Source organism: Cinclus cinclus, chromosome 1, assembly GCF_963662255.1.
Source record: "Cinclus cinclus chromosome 1, bCinCin1.1, whole genome shotgun sequence".
In the NCBI taxonomy this organism is placed as follows: Eukaryota; Metazoa; Chordata; class Aves; order Passeriformes; family Cinclidae; genus Cinclus; species Cinclus cinclus.
In genome coordinates this window covers 30,370,001-30,392,848 of record NC_085046.1, presented here as the reverse complement: position 1 = coordinate 30,392,848, position 22,848 = coordinate 30,370,001, and the positions used below count along the sequence as shown (strand labels likewise).

General features: G+C 37.8%; 1 protein-coding gene across 1 annotated transcript in view; it reads left to right on the top strand.

Moving 5' to 3' along the window:
• Nucleotides 1-22,457, top strand: part of MACC1 (MET transcriptional regulator MACC1) — a 73,674-nt gene extending 51,217 nt beyond the window's left edge. Inside the window, exons 2-6 of the mRNA XM_062501222.1 lie at nucleotides 6,013-6,090; nucleotides 8,881-8,995; nucleotides 11,021-13,059; nucleotides 15,559-15,747; nucleotides 22,245-22,457. Coding sequence (XP_062357206.1) covers nucleotides 6,013-6,090; nucleotides 8,881-8,995; nucleotides 11,021-13,059; nucleotides 15,559-15,747; nucleotides 22,245-22,457 — 2,634 coding nt within the window. The remainder of the gene's footprint in view (nucleotides 1-6,012; nucleotides 6,091-8,880; nucleotides 8,996-11,020; nucleotides 13,060-15,558; nucleotides 15,748-22,244) is intronic.
• Nucleotides 22,458-22,848: the final 391 nt, after the last annotated feature.

The following is a 22,848-nucleotide window of genomic DNA, read 5'->3' as shown; positions in this document are numbered from 1 at the left end:
TACTGATCTACAGCCCTTCGGTTCCACTGGAAAGGCGATAACTTCAACTGTGGTGAAAAATAATAAAGCTTGCTGAGACAGAAAAATTGAAATAAAAGTCTAGGCAGATCTTTTGAATTGATGGAGTATAATGAACAGCATTTCTGAATTATTGCCCTGAAGATTTTCTGCAGGGGTGTCTGAGAGACTCTCTTTGGGAATTTGATATTGGGAATTTGATAAGTTTGCTTAGAAGAAGATCCCCAATGACAATGAAACCTGTATTTTTTTTTTTAATAGAATCACTCTCATTTCAGTTCTAAAACTACCAGCAATACTGGCACTATCAGTTCCCCATTTTCATAGTTAGGACTTCCTTTTTTCTCCAAAATATGCAGCCTTCTGTAATTAGAGATGGATCATTAAATGGGACCTGATATTGCATGGCAGTTTATCTTTCTCTGACTTCATTTTTGTTGCTGGATCTTTACCATTTTTGAGTTTTTCTGGCAGTAATTTCAGTAAAAATATTCAGTTAAATATGCTATTAAAGAATAGTAGATGAGAGTACAGTTCAGAGGCTCAAATGTCCTTCATTAAAAGAGAAACTATTTAAATGTGTATCCTATTTGATATAAATACTTGGGCCTTTTCTTGTCAGGAGCATGTGTGATTGTTACATAAAGGGAGAGTCTGCAGTATAATGAGAGGTGCTGTTTTTGGCTTATAGAGAACAAAATGCATTTTTATGAACTCCCCTCCCTTCTTCCCTTCAAAATTACATTGTCAAAAATAACTTTAAAATATTGGCAGGTGTAACTTAATGGACAGCTCAGACTATTATTAACAACACAGGCACAAATGTTTTAAATGCAATGATGTCTCACTTCTGGAGAAAAGATACGACCAAACTTTGGGAACTGTAATTTCCATAAAAAGCAGCAGAGGAAAAGTTAAGTTTCTGCAGTATATGTTGGAAGTTGTCTCTGTGATTAAGATTCCCTCTCTGATGCTCCTTTTGCCATGTTCCTAACGTATAAGGATTATTAAACAAGTCATTCAGTCAAAACAGATCAATACACAAAAAATAGGTTACAGTCTTTCCTTGTGAATATTATTGCAATCCATCAAACATACTATTTCTGCTGGTACGTGTTCCCTGTGTCTGTTATGTGGTCAGTCAACTAGAGCAAAATGTAATTTGTGGATGCATAGAAGAATGATTATGCTTGCAGTTATTTACTCTCTGAACTAACCTCTAATTATAACCAGAGGAATCCTTGCCAAATGGGTTTGCTGTCTTCTATATTTAATATAATTATTTTTCTCAAACAGGTAGTTGCCTGTTTTATTATTTTTTTCCATGTTGAGCTGATCATATGTCACACATTTTCCACTGTTTCTGCCATTTCAGTATTTATCTTTCTTTGTATTTCCCAAGACAAATGGAACAAGTGATTGACATGTTTCCCCCCTCTTCAACATGCCATTCTTGCCCTACACAACAGGGGTAGCTTTTTTGTTAGTTTATACATATCGAAAGCTTGCCTGAGATAGCATAAACCTTTCAAAGCAAATTCTTAATGTGTGCTACTGTGTTAATTCATTTTTTGGTTGGTGTGTGTGTGTCGGGGTTTTTTTGTCCCCACTCCAAATTAACCAACATCAAAGCAAAGTGGTTCTGTGTGAAAAGGTCCACCTGACAGTATAGATGTCCTGACACGTTTTTCCTTTGTGTTGAGGCAGAATTCTGTCATGTTCATGGAAAGAAACTTTTCTAGTACCCCATCTCATCAAAGGAGCAGCACATTGTAGTGTCCCCCTGTATCCTTCTCTGGGCACCCAGCTCAATTTGCTGAAACCAGGGCACCAGAAGCCTAAAGGCACCTTTTATATGCCTGGGTATCAGGTTCAATTTCCTGCAAGGCTCTCATTGCGTGTTTTGCTCATGCATCTTTCATCTACACCTGTCCCAAATAAAGTGTCACTATCCAGGCAGCACACTGACAGGCAATTTAGTTCCCCAGTTGGATGTTCAAGACTGGATCCTGACACAGTGTCAGCCATGTCACTTTGTCATATTATTCTTAGACTGAAATAGCAGAAAATCCCGCCTACATATTTGCAACATATCCAGATGATTTTGGTGCTCAAAGACTGTTGCTAATACCAATTACAATAATGATTTCAAGAACTTTAAGAGCTGTGAGCAACTAAAACAGTGATCTTTCTCTGTGGGTGGTTTCCTTGATGTATTCTGCTTTACCCTGATGCTGTGAAGAGAGCACAGCTCTTGCAGGATTTTTTTTTTATCACATCACTGGGCCAGATGAGACATTTAAATGTTGAAAGTCAAGAGGGATTTCTTCCTTGCCTGTGTTCAGCCCTTAAATTTAAGAGTAATTATTTCAATGAAACATGTAACTCAGAAGTGCCTGATTGCCAATTTCTATGGAAGAACTGAAGAACTACTTCACTACTTGACCTGGGTTTAATTGTCTGGAAAGTGGATCGTTTGCTTGCTTTCTGGCCAGACAGTAGATGTGCTTTTTTTCTATATATAACTGGAAAAGCTGGACGAGTGTTGCCAGAATCAAGACTTTGGGACAGAGGAAGGTTGCCCACCACCCCTTTTTGGTCATGCCCCAGCGACTCTTAGGCATACAAAGGATTCCAGTTTGTGCAGCCACTACTTCTGTCCCCCACCACTGCTTCCTGCCCTCAAAGACCTCAGCTCATGTCTATCCTGCTCAAAGCTGACTTGTGGCATTAACAGACTCAGACATTAGGCTTTCCCAGGGAAGGACATAATAAATGCTGTGCAGGGTTGTGAGTGCTCTCTAAGCCACACTTGTGGGCAGACGTCTCAGCCTTTATCTTCACTTGCCACTGACAGGCAAGCTGCTCAGTAAAAGACCCTGTGTCATTCCTGCAAGCAGCCTGGATGTGAGAAAAAGTCTAACTTAGTGGAAAGAGAAGCAGAAATCAGGGTAATTAAATATAGAGTACTTTGGAGGTATCACGTACTTAAAAACCTGTGATCACAGTTATAATTCACAGGGATATAAGTAGCTAACAGAGATTTTAAGAATCCTGGTAGCTCTCACTTCTCTAGGTTGATTAAAAATGTTGATAGCCTAGGTTTCTGTGTCATCCTAGCAAACATTAAAAGTACTTTAGGAAAAGCAGCAGAGCTCTAGTTCACAGGCAGAATGTGGTAGATACAGGCTTTGCCTTGCTCTGGAATATTTAATGCATTAATTATGGTGACACTGAAACACTTGTGACACCTAGAAACAGAAATTTTATTTTGCAATGAAACTTCTAAATTAAAGGTGCTCCTTACAAAGTACTGTCAATATCCACTTTGAAGGCACAGCTGTTGGCTTCAGTCAGTAGTACAATATTACAATACTTGTAGTATTGGGATATCTGTGAGCCAAAAATTGTTTCACAGAACCTCCAGAAGTAAAGAAACTAACGGTGCTTCCAAAGCATGTACAAGTATACACAGCAAGTGAGAATCCAGTGTGATTTTTAACAGTTGTTTTTACAGGTTTAATGGCATCCATAGAAGAATTAGGCTAATAAACTGGCAATGTTTTCTCTGTTCATGGAAAAGAAGAAATATTGCAATTTCATAGTGCAAAGTTGGATCCTTTAACTAATTTTTAAGTGAGATCTTTACTTTCCATTTCCTGTTCTTTAAGAAGTTAGTAAAGTAAGTAGAAGGCAACAAGTTTCTTTATTCCTGAGGCCTAAGTGAAACAGTGGAGTATTTCAGAGTGGCAGCTAAAATCTAAAAGAACAGCATCAAAACTTAACTACACATTCCTGAGGCTTTTGGAAAGCAATATTCCCAAATGTGAAGTTTACAACTGAAAATAAGCACTCCACCACCTACAGCAAGCAGTTTTAGAAGTGTAGATGTGTGGAAGGGAAAGAAGGATATGAAGTATGCTTGCTTTGTGGAGGGAGTGTCTATGGTATAGCTATTTTTGTTTGCCCAGTGCTCCCCAAACAGGCTGAAAAGCAGTCAATTCTGGGCTGTTCAGACCTGAGAAGAGGCTATAAAAATCAACCTGCAAAATAGTGGAAATCTACTGAGTGGATGACCCACTTCAATTCCCATTTTTGTTGTGCTGAGAGTACCAGCTCTACCCTTTGGCTCCAGCTCGGGTGAAGTATTATGAGCAGTGATTGTGTCAGTTCCAAGCAGCCATGCAGACAAATGTTGGGTCTGCAGAAAATCTGAGCCCTGGGTTCAGTGTGAAAGGCTCTACTGTTCCCACAGGGTGATAAATTTTCAGCCCATTGAAAATATAGGTTCCAAACTTGGCAACTATTTAAAAACAAAGCACACAAGTAGATAGGTCTATTGAAAATCCCTTTCTATAATTGCAGTCAAAATGGCAAGGTGTTGGGTCATACTAAATCATTCATGCTGCTGCTAAGTATTAGTATTAGGGGTTGAGTGCTTTCAGTGTTGAATATTAAGAGCCAATTTTGTCTCTGTTAGACATGAGAAAAAGATGCATTTCCTTGACTACCTCACATGCACCAGACTAAAATAAGTCAAAGGCTTCCTCACTTCAGCTGAATGTTCCATTTATTATGCTGTACTGCCAATGTCTAGAGTGCCACAGTGTACAGCTCTGTAATCAAAGATTAGTAACTTGGGTCCAAGAGCTCTCATTGAACTCTGAGCTGTATAAAGCTGTTCTAGGCCTCAAGAGCCAAGGGACGTGGCTTAAAATATGGCTTATAACTGCGGCTAATGTTTATTCCAAAATATGTTAGTCTGCTGAGAATAGGCAGTGGTTTAAGTTTGTTGGTGATCTACAGTCCCTCTGAAACAATCCCTCTTCTGTGTATTTCTGTCTCTTTAGAATTCTTTTTGTTCTCTCTATATAATAGAATTTAAATAATTCAGTATCCTCAGTATTTGGTTAGATGAGGAGCATTTTATTTAACATTATGATGCATTTGCATTTTTCCTTTTTCAGAAAGAAACTTGAAAGTCTAACAACCCAACCTATATAAGTAGGTAGTCATTTTCCTCCATGTAACCCAAAAATGAGCCTGAGGAATGAGACACATCCCCATCACCTGTGTCTGTTTCTTGCTCTGTTACTGCTGATGCATAAACTTCATCCTCGGGACACAAAGGCCATTAATCTTTTTGACTAAAGGTAGCACTGTCTGTGTGGGGAACATGTGGAAGTCCATGGGGAGACATGGCCACAGGAGCCCACTGTTCATAACAAAACCTGCTTTTGAAGAAGGATTAAGGGAGAATGGAATATAAATTGCTGGTCTTTTGCTCCAGGATGTTGATACTTGTAAAATATAATGGAATGTGTTCTCTCTTATTTTTGAAGGCAAAGGAAGTGGGAAAGTGCTTGCCTTTGGGCTTTTCTTATTTTCTTCATTGCCAGTTTTAGACATAGCAGGATATGGATTTTTTTGGTAGTGAGACTGGGGAAAAAAAAGAACCAAAACAAGCCAAGGTGCACTTGAATTTTAAAAGATCTGGAATAAATTTCTGGAGGCATTTTATGAAGCAAAAATGCCATCTGCAGCAAATCTGTCTCCTGTGAAACTGAATTTTCTACGCAAGACTTTCTTCTTCCTCTAGGGCATCAAGCGCATTTTTCTTCCTCTGTAACAGTGCTGTCAGCAGTGCTCTGGGTCCTGAGTTACATGCTTTTATGGGTCAAGCAATCCCCAGCAGAGTGCACCTGGCTAACTGTTGCTTGCCCTCACACAAAAAGTGCCACATCTCTCAGCAGTCACTCAGGTTCACTCACTGGTCACCTCCACAGCTGATCTCTTTCCAACCTCTTCACTTCTTCTTTCCCACCTCTTCACTTCTCTCCCTCCTGACTTCCCACTGTGACTTGACAAGCCACCAGTCAAATAATGCCTTGCACCATTAAGCACTTGTCAGTTTACACCTTTCTTATTCAGTTGCTACAGCAAATGGAAAGCTTGGTCTCTGGTTCTTCCTATATGTAGTTCCCTCTTTTTCAGCAAAAGCTTTTTACAACTTTCCCTTTCAATGTTGATCGGTATCGCTGTATATCCCACTGTTCTTCAGAATATGATCAGGTAAGTTCCTAGTTAATAGGTTCGTGCTATCAAAAGTTTAATTTTGATGCTATTTTATCACAGAATATATCCATGGAAAAAGGGTAAGCATTTGGTTTTCTTATTTCCTTAGTCTCATAGAAAAAAGCAGGGGCTTTAGCCATTCCCAGCACTCAGGCTGGAACAGAGAAGAGGTGGAACCCAGCCCTAGTATCAGCTCATGTAACCCTGTGCAGGAGGCACATTGCCCAGTCCCCAGGGGTGTGTGTACAGCTTGTCCCCAGCATTTCCCACATCCCTTGACATACTGGCCAAATGTGGTCATCTTTTGCCCAGGAATGTTTATATATCCCCCCCTTCCTCTTATCCTCTGCTTGGCTGGCCTGAAGACATGCCTCAATCACAAGGGATCCATCATCATCCTGTCATACCAAGAAATGCTTTCACGGGGGTGGAGGATTATTTTTAAAGTGTATTTCCTCTTCAGAATCTGCCTTTTCTGTCTCTATGCCAGGCTGGTGATGACCATTTTGAGGAATTCTCAGAGGGAACTTTTAGGAAATGGTTTATTCTGTTTGCAGAGATCCTTATTGTTTAAAAGGCTTCCACATTCAGTTTTGTCATGTCTCTTTCAATACAATGCCCCTGTGTAAAGAGATTGTTTTTCTTTCTGTCTTCCTCCCTTCTTCTCCCTTCTCCATGGCTTTCCTATTTTGGCTCTTGTGCACTCTTGTGCCTTTTCTTCATCCTTTACTGCCTCCCACTTTATCCAACTACTGAAATAATTGTAGGTGTTTTAACTATTTAAAGAACTGTTTTTAAATTCACTTGTGAATTATCAGTAAATAGTCAGAGATTAGCGCTGGCAACAAGTCCATTGGTACTGTAAAATGAAGACTTACTTTTTGTGCATGTATTGAGATTTTAGACTATGGATACCTTACACTGGCATGATTAATGTGTATGTGGAAGCCAGAGAGGAAAATACTGTGTGTTTATACAATGTGTTCAGGTTTTCAGCATTTTGAGAAGCAGCAGCAAAGCAAAATTCATTTTCTTTGAAGGAGTCTGTATATGTTATCAAATACACTCATTCATCAGAGACAGAAGAAACTGTGATATCTTTATATAGATGTGGAATGCTGGATCTTGGAATTAATGGTGTTTGGATTAAGGAGGAATTTTAGTTTTCAGTTTTGTTCTGGTGGGGTAGTAGTAGCAGAAGCCAGAATATATTGGCATTGGAGGTTAGCTTTACCTACCAGCTGAAATCAGGACTCGAAAGGCAAAATAAAAGAGACTTCTGGTGCCAAAGGAACCTGAAAGTCCATACAGCCCTTGGAGGTGCTGGGTGACTGTTGAGCTTCACCTGACCTCAGCCTTGCACGCTGCTTGTGTACAAAACAACCCCTGAACAGACTGTCATTAGCTGAAGGTGCCTCTTGTGATAAGAGCAAAAAGTACCAATTTACATTTGCAGAGGAAAAAAAGAGATATCTTAAACCGTGGCACTGTGCAATGAAAACAAACAGCTGGCTTCAGCTTTCTGTGCAGTAATGCTTGGATATAAAGCATGCTTCATTTTCTCATAACTCACCTACTAGACTGGAACTGAAAATTCCTTTTTCTTACAGCTGCAGTAAAAACAGGCCCAATCCTTTTTTCTTCATTTTAAGTGTGATAAAAAGAGATCTACTTACACTGCAATGTTTGCTGCAGGAGTAACAGGTTGCAATATTTCAGACTCCCAAACAAAGCTGACTATTTTATCTCATTTATGGACCCAAAACACTTCTGTGTTTTTCCCTTCTGTCTTCCTCCCCCTTCCTGATTTCTTTGTTTTTCTCATTTTCCCCCAGATATCTTAACGTATCTGTTGGTCATCAGCATTCATATCTCACTAGATATAAGATGTGTGAGAGGATTTTGGAAAAGTGATGCCTTGGTTTTTAGCATTAACTTGAAGAGCCTTCTGCACAAAAGATCTCTTATTTTATTTCTTCTAGCTTCTGTTTCTGGGATTCAGTACTTTCAGCATGTAGGATACGAAATGCTCACCTGGAACTTCTGTACTCCTCTTTCTTTAGGAGAAACAACAATTCCTGCTTTCTTCAGCATTAGGCACTGTACCTTGAGAGGCTCATCCTTCTGTCTGTCTCAAAAGGACTGCCCTCAATGAAACAGAACTTCTTGTAGCCAGAGCAAGGAAGAAGAGAGACCTGAATATCCTCTCTTAGGCTGTTGCTGTGCTGGTGTGGACTCCAAGGAAGGATACTTTAAGTCATTCTTGGACTGACTAAAAGGAAATTTGACCTGATCTTTCAGGAAGGAATATAAAAAGAATAATAAAGAACAAAAGGATGAAAATACTTTCTATTAATTGGCATGGAAAGTGACAGATATAGATCTTCCCCTTTAATAAGTCTACTCAAACTTACCTTAAAACAGGAGTTAAGATGTCTATTTTTAAAAAAATATTTTATTCATGACCTGAGTGGAAGTTATTGTACAATTGTCTCAGTTCCAACTGCAAGACACTTAATTTTGTGAGTTATTGGACTTCTCTATGGGCTGGGGTATCATACTGTACTGCAGCTGCAGCATCTGTTGGGTTTGATGCACTTACGATTGTAGGACTCAGGAGTGTGACGCCCTTGGCCAGAGTTCATAAATTTACTCACAATATATACCTTCACCTTTTTTTTTTTTTTCATGTCACACTACAGGAACAAAGCTCAATTATTCTTCAACAGTTTCCCCTTTTTCAAATTGCGTATTTGCTGATGTTTCATATGCTTATGTGTCTTCTAGGAGGAAAATTCTTCCAGTAGTGGAACGGATTCCCTAAGCAGTGGGGAGATTCCACGAAGTCGGTCAGAGGGGACTTTGATTGATGTGGATGACCAGGCACCTTCAGACAGCTACAGTATGGCTCTTCTGCTATTATCTGTACTAAGGCTCTCCAACTAAAATATTTATTTCCACAAAATTCTGGGTCAGACAGGTTGGGAGGAAGAGTTGAAATCTTTAATGTTACATTAACAAATGATACTTAGAGGAAGTTTACTGGGGGTCAGGGTGGGAAAGAGAAAAGGAAGTTCTTAGCCAAACTAGATTAATTTGGGGTTTTAAGGACATGAAGGCAGGGTAATTTTGAAATTAGCTCAGTTTAAAAACTGGAGTCTTGGCAAAGTTGATTTAACCTCCTTGCTATTTTAACCCCAAAGCTGAGAAAATTTTGCCCTCCACAAGGTAGGCATTCTCTCAGCTTCTTGTCTAGTAGCAGACGGACCAACAAGCCTGACACTTGCGTAAGTTGTGGAGCAGGAATTTTTTCTTTGCTGACATGCTGCACCCCAGTAATTGTGCTGTTGCCTTGGCATGAGAAAGCGCCCATCCTAGTGACTCAGGCTCTGACAGTTTTCTGCTCATATTTTTCCTGTAGAAACATGCCTTTAGGATGGGAAAAAAAACCAAACAAACACTTATGTTTATTTTGGGATTAATTAATGCATATTTTAATATGCAATGATCTGACTGTAATAACACTACAGCAAAAGGGAAGATTTTGGCCTATGGGCAGAAAAAAAAGAACTTTTCAGTGGGTGCTTGAACAGCGCATCCCCCTCTGGTGACCCTGGTCAAGACAAGGTGCTCAAGGAAAAGGAGGCTGCCCCTGGGCTCAACCCCCTGGCAGCTCACCTGGAAGGCTCTTGTCAAGACAATGTTAGGGCTTTGTAGATAGGCAGCTGGCAAACAGGCAAGTTCCGCCTTGATTCTTCCAAACTGGGAATTTTCTGGAATTCTGGAAAGACTTAATGGTTTTGGCTTTTTATTACAATTTGAAAAAGTGAAAAAAAGAGAAGTACTAGCATTTTTTTTCTTTCTGTGGCTGTATGCACTGTCATGCTTGCATTTGAGCAATTTAGAGTAGCCTTAGAAATGCAAAGTACTATGGAAAGTGTAATACTGTAAGCTATAGATATGGTGAAAAAAATGAAAATAAAATTTAAATTCTTTGCAAGAATGTATAAAAAAGGAATGTTATAGCATCTATATATAGGGATAAAAAAGGCAAAATTAAGTAATAGGAACCCTTAGCATAAAAAGTTGCAGATATTCCATTGCAGGGACAGTGAGTCACAATAAAATGTAAACCCGTTTCTCTGAAGTTAATATAAGGATGTCTCTTCTTCAGAAAAAATAGATGTTACTGCTAATAATGAGTATTTTTATTAGAAAATATATATAAATATCATTTATACACCTGTATTTGTTTATTTAAATGCAATCTCAGAAAATTTGTAGTCACACAAACATTTATCTCCTAACTTCAAATGGTACAAGGTCTCATAAATTATATCAATAGTTTTCTAATGGAAAGCTGGTGTAAAAAATTCCACACATATGGAGATAAATTGTAATAGCACTGTTATCAATTAAATGCACATGCACCAGTATGAAAAAGAATCTGGAATGATGCATTTATCTGTACAGTCTGCAGTGTTTGAAAAGTGAAACCATAGTTGTTTAATCTTTGTAAAGAGACAGACACAAAGGTAAGAAATCCACAGCATATTGTAAAAGACCAAAGATAATTGGATTATAATGGTTTGAACCTTATGGAACTTTATCATCTTTAATGCAAATTAATAATCATATGACTTGATAATGATCAACAACTCAAAGAAGATGCTTTACATCCTTCAACACTAGTTTCTTATTCAGCACTAATTTGTCAGCACTCTTTCTACTAAGAAAGATTCTTAATTAAATTAACATTGATACAGTTTAAAAATCTGAAGGAGAAACACAGAAATTATCTATGTATTTGTATATGAGGAGGAAAATTTAGTCATCTCTTAGTTTAACAGACTGTCAGCTGGGCATGAATAGAACATCTCAAGTCTCTGTGCTTTAGGGAATGATTCTCTTTTTTTCTTTCAAACAGATGTCAATGAAAGTAAACTGGATTTGGATATTGACTGGCCTGGTGTATTCAAACATGCCCAAGATGTTTCTAAGACTAATCCTTTCTGGAATGAACTTTCAGGATCCAACCCTTTTGTACATGACATAGCTGCTTCCAATAGAAATGAAAATAATAAACATCTTTCTATCTTAAAGGAAAAGCCTTATTTGTTCTCAAAAATTTATAGCAATAGGGACTCTTTGGATTCCTCAGGTGATGAGCTAGATATCGATTGTCTCCTAAGAAAGACTTCAGCAAGAAGATCTGGACGATCCAAGAGTGTCTCTGATTTCCTGGATATAGTTGATAACCGAAGATTTAATACTCACAAGTCAGCATCTCAAAAAACTACAGCTTCCGATATGACATGGATTCAGAATGACCGTGAAGCCTACAAGATAGCTTGGTTGAGCCACAGACAGCTCACCCGGTCCTGCCTGGATTTAGAGGCCATGAGCCACAGCCCTGGATGGGCACAGACACAAGCTACAGACATTCATGTAGTTTGTAAACTGAATCATGAAGGTGGTTCAGTACAACTACCTGACTCAGATATCAACGTCCATGTCCCTATGGGTCATGTATTACCAGGAGAATTCCAAGAAGTTGGTTTAAAGGCTATCCTTAACCCTCCATTGTCATGCAACAATGAGCTGTCCAGCACAGTAAGTCCTCTGATAGAACTTACACTGAGCAACCTGAACACGAGCAAAGCCATTTTCCTAGAAGTGAAAGTTGCAGCTAAAGTGAAGAATGATCCACTCAGCCAAGTTATGAGTGATATTGTGTGTTTTTTCAGTCTCAACAAAGAAGGACCTTTTAAAAAGCTAGAGAATTGCTGTATTTATCAAGACACCATACAAGTGAAGCTAACGGACCTAAGCCATGTGATGTATGCAGTGATTGCCATACAAGCAAGCAAAATCCAGCCTCCAGCAACTAATGTGTGGGACTATGTCCATAGAACAGTCTCAGTTGGAATTTACGGTCCCAAATATATTCATCCATCTTTTACAGCAGTTTTTACAGTCTTTGGTCATAACTACATTCCAGGAAAACTCACGATTTGTGATATCAAAAAAGGGGGGAAAAGTATGCCTCCTGTGGTGTTTCAGCTGTGGGGAAAGCATACATTTCTGATGGAAAAACCACAAGATCTAAACATTTCTTTGATATCCTGTGATCCAGACTTTCAAGTAAAAATGGAAGATCAAAGTAGAAATATTAAAAAGGAGGAGTTGAAAACTGGTGAAATGGTCCGCCAACAATTCCTGTTTTCCATGCTTGGATGCAGGGAGATGCATTTCTTTGTTTTCCTTGTTCAGATTAAAATCTTGAAAAGTAGCCAAGTAACAGAGTTCCATGTTACGACTCCTGATCCAGCTCCAAAATTAAGTGGAATTATTAATAGACCAAAGCGCCTCCAAAACCGCAAAGAAATCAAGTCTGCACCGTGGCTTTTGATACCAACAATAAAATATCCAAAGTTTCAAGACAAAACTTTGAGTGTCAATACTTACGGAGTGGCTTTGAAAACTGTGTTACGTCAAAATAAGATTGACTATTTGCTGGAATATTTTAAAGGAGACACAATAGCACTGCTTGGCGAAGATAAAGTTAAAGCCATTGGACAAACTAAAATGAAAGAGTGGTATGTGGGAGTTCTCAGGAGAAAGATTGGTCTTGTACATTGCAAAAATGTAAAAGTGATTTCCAAAGAACAAGCTATGGATACTGCTGATAGTGAGCTAACAACCAGGAATCTTGTTGAACAAATTGCATTGCCATTCAAGAAATTGACTTATATCTACTCAGTAGTTCTGTCTACAGTATCAGAGAGTGTTTACGACTGGAGAGCTTTAGCTGAGGTGTTGGGATACTCACATATGTCTTTGGATGACTTTAACGAGGCACATATTGATAAAGAATCAGAAAGGGTTGCACATGTTGTGAAGAAGATGAAACAGGACTGCCATGCTAACAAAAGAAAAAGACTATTTCTTTATGAACTCATTGTTGTAAGTATTGCATGAACTAACTGGCTTATTGGGAATGCATTGCCAAGAAATTGCTCAGTAATAATGTAGAAACAAGAAAACATTATTCTCTACCCTTACAGGATCTTTATAAACCTGAATATATTATTAAAAGTTGTAGACACCAATAGGTGGAAAATTCCAAACTCTCCTGAAGAAAAATACTTTGATAAATTCATTCTAAACAGTCTTCTGTTAATGTTCCACGAACTGTGTTCATTTAGTAAGTGGACTAAGAGGACTTTGTTGATTTTTAAATAGCCATGATTGAAAGTGTTTCGTCTTTTGTCTTGGTAAATTTCGTTCCTGAGAAATTCACATTCTTGTTGTGAAGTATTAACATTATTATACTGTGGGAATTCCACTATACATACACAGATATAGATAGATATCATAGATATTTATCTATCAATATCTATATCTATGTCTGGATCTAATATATATATATATAGATTAGATATATATAGATATATAGATAGATATATATAGATATATATATATGTATGTTTATATCTGTAAATATATACATAGATATTAGTCTATGTTAAATTGCATGTCTAACTTCGCTTCATATACTTAAAAGGGACATCTTGATCCAAATACTGAGGGCAAAATTTTCTATTCACACCTTACAACTTCATAGTCAGTGTTGCAGTGGCCTAAGAAGGATACTGCAAGTATTTCAGTATGTATTTTCATGGACCTCATTTGTAAGTTGCTGGAGAACTTCTATGTGACTAAATACTGCCAAACGTGAATCAAAAGTTTATTCTAATTACTTCCAGGTAATAAGCTGCACTACTAACAATCCTAATTTACTTATTGATCTGTGTGCAAATTAATTTGAAATTAATGGTCACTTAGTACTCTCCTTGGCTCTGACAGAAAAGTTGACCAACCTATTAATGGACAGAAGGTAGTTATATTTATGATATGAAAATAAAGTATTATAAAAACTGATGTTCAAAAACCTCACATTATAGCTATTCATCTAAAGCCTTTTGACTGTCTTGGACTGTAAACCTCAACTGAGTTCTCATAGCTAGTCTATCCCCTTTGAAACGTTGACAGAAATTTCAGCAGGATTCAGAACATTTTGGTAGCAGTCACTTACAATTCTTAAGAGCGCATCAAACTTTGTGGAATAAAGCTGAGCTGGTATAAAGCGCAGCAAAGTCTGTCATGTATCTTTACCAAAAGGAGAGGGGGACCTCAAGGTGAAAGTTTTCCAAACTTTTAACTGAATACAAGGAAAAAGAATTCACTACAAAACAGGCAAAAATTGGGGCATATTTAGATTAAGCTTATAGGATCATAGAATGGCTTGGGTTGGGAGGGACCTTAAAGATCATTTCATTCCAACCATCCTGTCACGGGCAGGACACATTTTCTCGGAAGTGCCAATGCAGGTCCTTGTCTTTGTAGAGCTAGATATAAATCTAGATGTCATCCATATAATTTTTTTAATAGAGTTTTCAGCTACTTCTTTCAAAAAACCTCATTTTTTGGTGTTTTAATGGGTTCTTGGTTATTAGAGCAAACAAATGGAACAGCTTTGTCTCCAATTTAGGGGAATTTTGTACACCACACTGTAGTCAGCTTCTCATTACTCTGCCTACCAAAGGTTTATTGTTTGCTGTGAGGATTTTATTGGTTATTACTTTAAAATTAAATCACATATATGTCTGATTTCTGCATAAATGTTTGATATTTCAGTAAAAATAAGTATCTGAAAAACAAGCAAAAATTCTGTATTTTGCTCTTGATCTTTCCCTGAATACCTCAATAGTTTCAGTGGAATATTTTGGTGTCAATTTCAGGAGAAGAAAAAAACCCCAACATTTATTTTTCCCATTAGCTCCTATTCAAACAAATAAAAAAAGGAGAATGCCACACATCTACATTTCAAGGTTTTACTCCTTCAACAATGTTAATTTGTTAATTAAATCCTCATTTGGCAAGGAGGAGGGAAAAGTTTCATGTTTGCATTTCTCCTTAATGGTCACAAAAATATTAGTTCTGTGGGAGGAGTAAATCAAAAGGTGTGGGCCAATGTTCTTAGTGATTTTCCATATAAAGCCCTAGATGAAGGACCACACCTTAGTGTAATAGTGCTCTAACTTAATTTTCAAGTTTCATGTCATACTTCTAAGAAGGTAATTTTCTTTTTTGTCCTGAATATTTTTGTTGGAGAAGTATGTTTTTCTTTCAGGATCTGTAAGCTTGGGAGGACAAAATTGACATTGGAATGCTGAACTAGCTGAATGACAGCTTGATATTTTTCTTAAGCTCATGGGCAGTTTTCCCCTGAAAGCATTGACAGCACCATTTTGTAGGAAAAAACCCCACATATTTGTAAGAATAAAGTAAACAAAAGTCTTCCTGTTTGCGTAGAAATGCAGAATAGTACTATAAAATTAAATTAAAATGTTCTGTTTGTAATCACTGGTGAAGGATCACTAATGAAAACCATTGTTGCAGGCACTTTTGAAAATAGATTGCCAGGGATTAGTGGCACGTCTTACCCAGGACACCATCATCTTAACTTCAGCTGTCAAGCTTGGCAAAAGCTGGCGGGAGCTTGCAGAGAAGCACGCCCGACTAACAAAGCAGCAAATCGAGGCTTACGAAGTGCCCCACCAAGGGAAGAATGGAGCAGTAGCTCTGGAGGTAAGGGTCTAATGTAACAGTGCACACACATTTCCTCCTCTGCGCAAACACAGCCAGGGATCTTCCTTCTTCCTTGTTTTGCAGGCTTCTTTCCTTTTGAACTTTCCAGTGGAGGTCTCAGTCCCTCTCTTGAGCTTCAAGCTAGGTTCAATCCTTTTTTATTGTCCTTTTATTGTAAGGTTTATTGTTAATCTTACTCGAACCTCTGCTGTCATTTCAGACATGGTGAGGAGGATCAGCTAGTCCTTACAGGAGTCACCTCTAATCACACTCTGTGCTGTTTTGCTATTCCCACAAAAAGGAAGCTGACTTCTATCATTAATACTTTTCTGTGCCAGTGTAACAGTTGTTGTCATTTAGCTTAAGTAGCAGAGAATAGGTTGGAACCCCTGACATTAATTTTACTTGTAATGTATGAATGTGGCAAATCCGTGTGTTAAGTTTATAGTTTGTCAGGTAGATCATGGTATTTTTTTTCCTTTGTAAAACATTTTTCTTATAAAAAACTTTGAGCTTTGTATAAAAGTCAATTTATCCTCTCAGATGTATTTTAGTGCATGCACATCTAAGGAGCAGTTTAGGCGTCCTAATTAGATCTCTAGTGCTATTCAGGGTGACCAGAGATACTCATGGCATCCATGCCATGTCAGATATGCCATAAGACTTGGGGTGGACCCTTGTCCATGCTGCTGAGCTGAGGGTCAGCCTCTGCTTCTGGGTTACCTTTGCCTGGGTAACCAGGATACTTCCTGCCCTTCTCTCTTCTAATACCAAAGCATGCAGTAAGTCCATTCTTTCCCCAGAGTTATGTGCCAGTGACTTCTAGGTTCCAGACTAGTTTTTACTCTGAAAATCCCTTTTTTATGAGTATTGCTGAATGATCTTTCTGACTTGAGAGCTTACATTCAGGCTTTACTCTCCCTCTGCCTATACCATCATCTCCTGGTTATTGCAGGTAATGTACATGATCCAGACTGGATTCCCTCTATCTCACCTCTTTATGCCAAAGGAGTTGCTATTTCCCATTCACAGGTTCAAAACTACTCAAGATAAGTTTTCCTTCCTTTTTTATTTCCCTGTATCTGATTCTTCTTATTCCCTGCCAAACATATTCTCTTCTCCACTGTCTGAATCCAGTGAATCTGTCATCTCGGTTTCATCTGCTTGGTGATAACTATTAAGATATTTCTGCTCTAATCATGAACTACTATCTCTTATTCCTTTTGAATGGTCTGCTCTCCCTCCCCATCAATATTTGATCAAAATTCTACATGTCTACTCACATGCCTCTGCACCTTTCAACAAAATTGTCTTCATAATTGTTGTTTGCCTCCTTCTCAGATACAGTTTTTCTCTTTGAGATATTTTGTATATTTTTCTCCTGTTCTGCGTACTTAAGCCTGGATGCACCTTCCTCCAATTTTTTCTCTGAAAATTATCAGCCTTTCAAATCCCATGTCTACAGTCATGGCGTCTTGGTTTTGAAAAGACAGGTGTGTGCTAGGGAAGAGCAGGGCCTTCCCTCTGAATCAGTAAAATTTTGGAATTAAGGGGGCTCTCTGGTAAAGACATGGGGATAGGAATAACAGTTCTTTACTGATATCTATATCTAATCTGTAGCTATCTATATCATCTACATCTAATCTATATCTATCTATATCTAGCTATAGTTATATCTATATCGTCTATCTATATAATCTATATAATATAAATATGTCATAAGGATATATACCTCTATCTATCTATCTATCTATCTATCTATCTATCTATCTATCTATCTATCAAATCTATCTATCTATCTATAACAAAGCGAACAAAACAGCTATGAAATTAACAACAAACAGAACAGGACCCCAGCAGTAGTTCTTCTGGCTGTGCACACCTTTTCCCTGTGGTGCAGTTCCCATCCCACTGGCAGTCAGTGCCATCAGCTCCTGGTGGGCAGGGGCAAATGCAGTGATCCCAAAGTAACTTCAGGAGTGCTGAGGGTGATGGAGGCTGTGTCCCGATGGGAAGGGTGGAGGAGAGGCTCTGCTCACTGATCTTTGGGGCAGTGTCGGTCCCGGTGTTCCAACAGGATGCTTGGAGGTGGCAGGCTGAAGCAGGAGGGCATCCGAGCAGGGGTGCGGGGTCCAACACCAGCAGAGGCAGGTCCTGGTGTTGGGATGGCAGGTGAGGTTTTCCAGCGGCTTTCCTCCTCCAAGAGCCAAAACGAGAGAGAGAGCACAACTGCCCCCAATCTCCTTTACCTGCCCCTGATCTTGGGGTGTTCCCCCTCCTCCCACCCCCATACTTCGAGAGAAATTCCAAAAAGGGACAGGGAGCCTCCCCCCATCACCAGCCATCTTAGCATATCAATGGGAAAAAATTTCAGACAGAGAGGAGAAGGAAAAAAAGAGAAAAAAGCAACCCCCAACACTTGTTTTTTTTCTTTTTTACTGTTAGGCAGTGGTTTGTCTTATTTCCTATGCTTTTGTTCTAGTCACTAAGCTTTCTGAGTTTGGCTAACAAAGCCACAGCTTTCTATAGAAGAAATTACTGACATGAACAACATACAGCTCTGCTGGTCGCCATGATATTTTGGAATGTTTCCTCTTAGCTAATAGACAGTAGAAATAAAACAATTTAATAACTGTTTTTTTCCCAGCATCATAACTATTTATTTTTATATACTAATAAAATTTATAAATAAACATTTACGTTGCTTTAAATGGGTTTTGATTTCCATGAAGCCTATTTTCTACTTCATACACACTACTCAATTGTTTTCAACAGTTTTCTGTATTATTTTTATGGCAAAGCACCCAGAAAATTCTCTTCCTTTCAGTGACAATATCTGGTGACAAAAGATAGTGCAGTTAAATTCATCATAATTAAAAGCCCATTATTCAGTACACTTTTTTTTTCCGAGAACATTCAACAAGCAATCAAAGATCAGAAATTTACTGTATTTCTGTGTCATTTCTCAAGGATTGTATTTGGCCTATGGAAAATTTATTGGTTTTGAGAGAGCTTTTAATTGTGCTTGTCCGCATGGGTGTGAGTCCAAAGCACAAGGTTTCTAGCACTGGAATCTCATGTGATCACTCAGTATCATCAATGTCCTCTAAATCTAACCTAAATTTCAGTACTTTCTAGTAAATATCAGTGATTTCTTCTGACCTCTAAAACTTTTCCATTGAGAGTAGTTTTTGACCTTAAAACTTGAAACCCAGCAAAGCTGGGGAAGGTTAATAAATTTTCGCTATTGAGGATTATATGAAAATATTAACTAGTTCATTCCCCACCAAGGATTGTTCCATCATCATGAGAATTGATTGGTTGAAAAATGTTTCTGCTTTTAAACTTTATATTTTTCTTGGTGGGAGAAATCTTCTTGCAGATGATCACAGAGGCAACTTGAGGTACATACAATTGGTGTGCAGATTATGAAGTGTTTTTCATTAGTAAATTCCAAATCACTTTGCAATGGATGTAGGTACCATTATTTACTCAGCAGAGAGAATGGGAATGGAGGAAAACTCATGCACACAGCTGAGACTTGGCCAGGATGCTGCAGTGATTTAATATTTTTCCTGAGACTGCTTTAATACAATTCAGGAATTTTGAATGCAGTTCAGTTCAGCCATTGCATTAGAGTATGTGGATGTGGACAAGAATCTGCCTTAGAACCAGTGCTGTGTTTGCAGTACTAGTTTAATGTGATGAGTGCGTAGATTATTGCTGAGTTAATGATGCATCAATGGTGACCAGTTTGTAAAGCTTTTGATCCCTACATTCTCCTTTTACTTCTTTCTTTCTTTTCTTTTGTCTTAGATGAAAAAATAACAAAAAAAAAAATCAGTTGTGATAGAATAGAGGAAACCAAGGTTTGTATTTAAAGATATTTCAGACAATTGTCTTATTACAATGTCAGACTGACCTTCAGCATAAGTCAAAGCATAACATCTTTTCATACTGATTGTCTTTTCACATTCTAGTGAAGACTGAAGACTGTACCTCATTCTTTAATATCCTGGTCTAACAGGAATGTAAGAAAAGGAAGAAATAGAAAAAGCATAGCCAGTAGCAGAATTTCAGGAGATACCAGCTTCTCTTGTAGGAAATACCAACTTCTCTTGTTGGCTACTTTGGCTATCAAGCTAAAAATAAGAATAAAGAAACTTTCTGGTCTCAGCATAAATACACCAGTGGTGACCTGCTTTAGTACATTAAAATGTGTTATAATATCTTATATTTACAGTAGTACATTAAAAAATTATTTTCAACTTAGCCTCTCTAAAAAACCCAAAAGAATTCATCTCCTTCTTCCCACCTACCACCAATGTACTTTTCTCTCCTCCTTCTGTAACCTTATGGTTAGGACTTAAGATAGACTTGCTTAAAGAAGGCAACCTTCGTTTGGGTAAATTATGATACCTTTCTCTCCTGTAGACCTAAAATGAGAAAATTCGTTGAAAGCACAGGAACGTTTTTATTACTTACACTCAAGGTAGAAACTAGACTAAACAGGCTGTGGGGCTGTAAGTTTAATGTTTTCTTTCCTTTTGGGTATGGCAGCAGAATCTGAGGGAAATGTTTACAGAAACAATGACAGAATTAGTCTTGGATAAGCTGAAAGATCTTAGCCCAAAAATGTGGAAAAAAGTTCAGAATTATGAGCAAAGAAATTATCCTCCTATTCAGTTCCTCCAGGGATCAAGTAAATAAAGTTTAAATCAAGGAAGTAAAGCTTTATGTTGTGTACTGTTGGTAAATAATAAGATAATATTGAGGAAATAACCAATTTCCTTCAGAATTATCCTTCACAACCATAAAAACTATTTGTTTTTTTTATATAGAAGAGGAAAAGATGTTAAAAAATCTCAAATTCCTGATCACTTTGGTGTATATATTATACATATATATATATATATATATATATATATATATATATATAAATGTGCGATCATCAGTCCATATACATTTATTACTCTACATAAATATGTTCCTTTTAAAACACAGATTTAGATTTTAGGAGAGTCATGGGTTTCTTTGTAAATTTGTGTATCATCCCTGCAACTGTTAATGCAATTGCTATTTGGAAAACCTTTATTGCCAATGAGGAGAGGGAAACCAGAATTTTGATTGCCCAAGTAACATTTGGAAAAGCAGTAGCTGGGAAAATAATTATTTTGTTTGTTAACTGAGCAAATTTACTCAGCACTTTGAAAGATAAAAGTCCAACATGGTATCTGAATCATGCTGCTATAACTTGACTAATATCATTAGACCAATGACAAATTATACCTGCTAAATATCTGCTCCATTAGTTTGGCATAAGCCAAATAAATTGTGGTTTGAAAAACAAAAATAGCACTGGTAACCTATCTTTTACTTTCTTTTGTTTCTTGTTGGAAAAATTTTAGATTTTATGTCCTAATTTAAAAAAGAAAAAGCTTTTGACTGGCCTGTTTCAGAGTGTTTGGGTACTTTCTCCCCCTTTAAAAATAGATTTTACAGATAAATCATGTTAGAATCATAGGATCATTAAGGTTGCAAAGGACCTCTAAGATCAGCTAATCAGATTACCTAGATCAACCATGGCAGTGGTGGACTGCCACGTCCACCACTAACCCATGTCCCTAAGTCCCCATGGTTTTTTTTAATTTTAAATACCTCCAGGGATGGAAACTCAACCACATCCCTGAGCAGCTTGTTCCAGTCCCTGACCTACCTTTCAGTGAAGAATTTTTCCCTAATATCCAATCTAAATTAGTTAAGGGGATTTAATTCTGCTCCCCATCCTTGTTTTCCAGCTCAGTGGGATGGATAACCAAAGAGCAAGAGGTCTGGGTATTTAAGCCTGAGGCAAAGAAAGCATTAAGTACCTCAACCTTTCCCTCATCCTTTATCACATATTGCCCCCTGTATCCATTAAAGGTTCGGATTCTCCTTAGCTCTCCTGGTGAGGCTGACTTCTTTCTAGAAGCATTTTAATTGTCTTTTAAGGCAGTAGCCAGATTAAGTTTCTGCTGCTGCTGTCAGGAAAGCTTTCTGAAAGGTAGAAACCATGTTTAAAATTTCCAGGCTGACTAGAGGGACAGTAGGCTGTTGATTAACGGGGCAGTGACCATCAAAAGCACAACCAAATGGGGAAAGTGTTGCTGGGTATATGCATAGCAAAATATGAAAAGTATTTTCCTTCCACTGTTGTTCCTTGATTTATAGTTTCAGACGAGGATATATTTTGACTTGGTGATAATGATCTGAGTGAAGAATTTATCTATTATTTAAGTCTCCGAGAATTTGAGAGTTTCTTAGAAATAATATAAATAAGATTACTGGAGTTTTTATATCAATATGCCTGTTTTTATAAAGCATTTTAGCATGCTTAGTGATGAAACGCTTATTGTTCTCTTTTCTTTTCTATGACAGTTTTAACTATTTAGCTATGTTTTTTCTCAGTAATTAAATTTCTGCCACTAAATCTTTTTTTTTTCTTTATTTATTTTCAGATGATGTGGAAACCTGCCTATGACTTTCTCTATACTTGGGCTGCCCATTATGGAGATGGTTACAGGGACGTCTTACAAGACCTGCAATCAGCCTTGGATAAAATGAAAAACCCAGTAACAAAACAGTGGCGAGAGTTAACCGGAGCTCTGATTCTTGTGAATTGCATGGAGGTGTTAAGAGCAAGTGCCTTCTCCAAAATGGAAGAACAGTAGATGTTCCAAAATATTTCCAAAAATATTTTGGAAAATCTGGTAGGACACTATAGCCCTGTGTAGAGTTTATTTGCGTACATTTATGTTTCAGTGATACTTGCAGAGCATGACAGAATGAAGTTTGTTTTAAATGAGTTGATGTTGGGTCTAGCCCTATGGTTCTCAACTACAGATTGCCAGAGCATACTAGTGGCTTCTGAGTAAATAAGAAAAGAATGGGGAATTAAACTAATGAGGTCAACAAAAATTACTTGTATTCTATGGTGTATTTTCTAAAAGGAGCTACTTCTGATTGCACTGACTTCTAGGCAGAGATCAGCTTTAAAAACGGAACTATTCATGGATGAGTTCAGCATGTGGAGCCTAGGTTTACATTGCTTTCAGTGAAGTG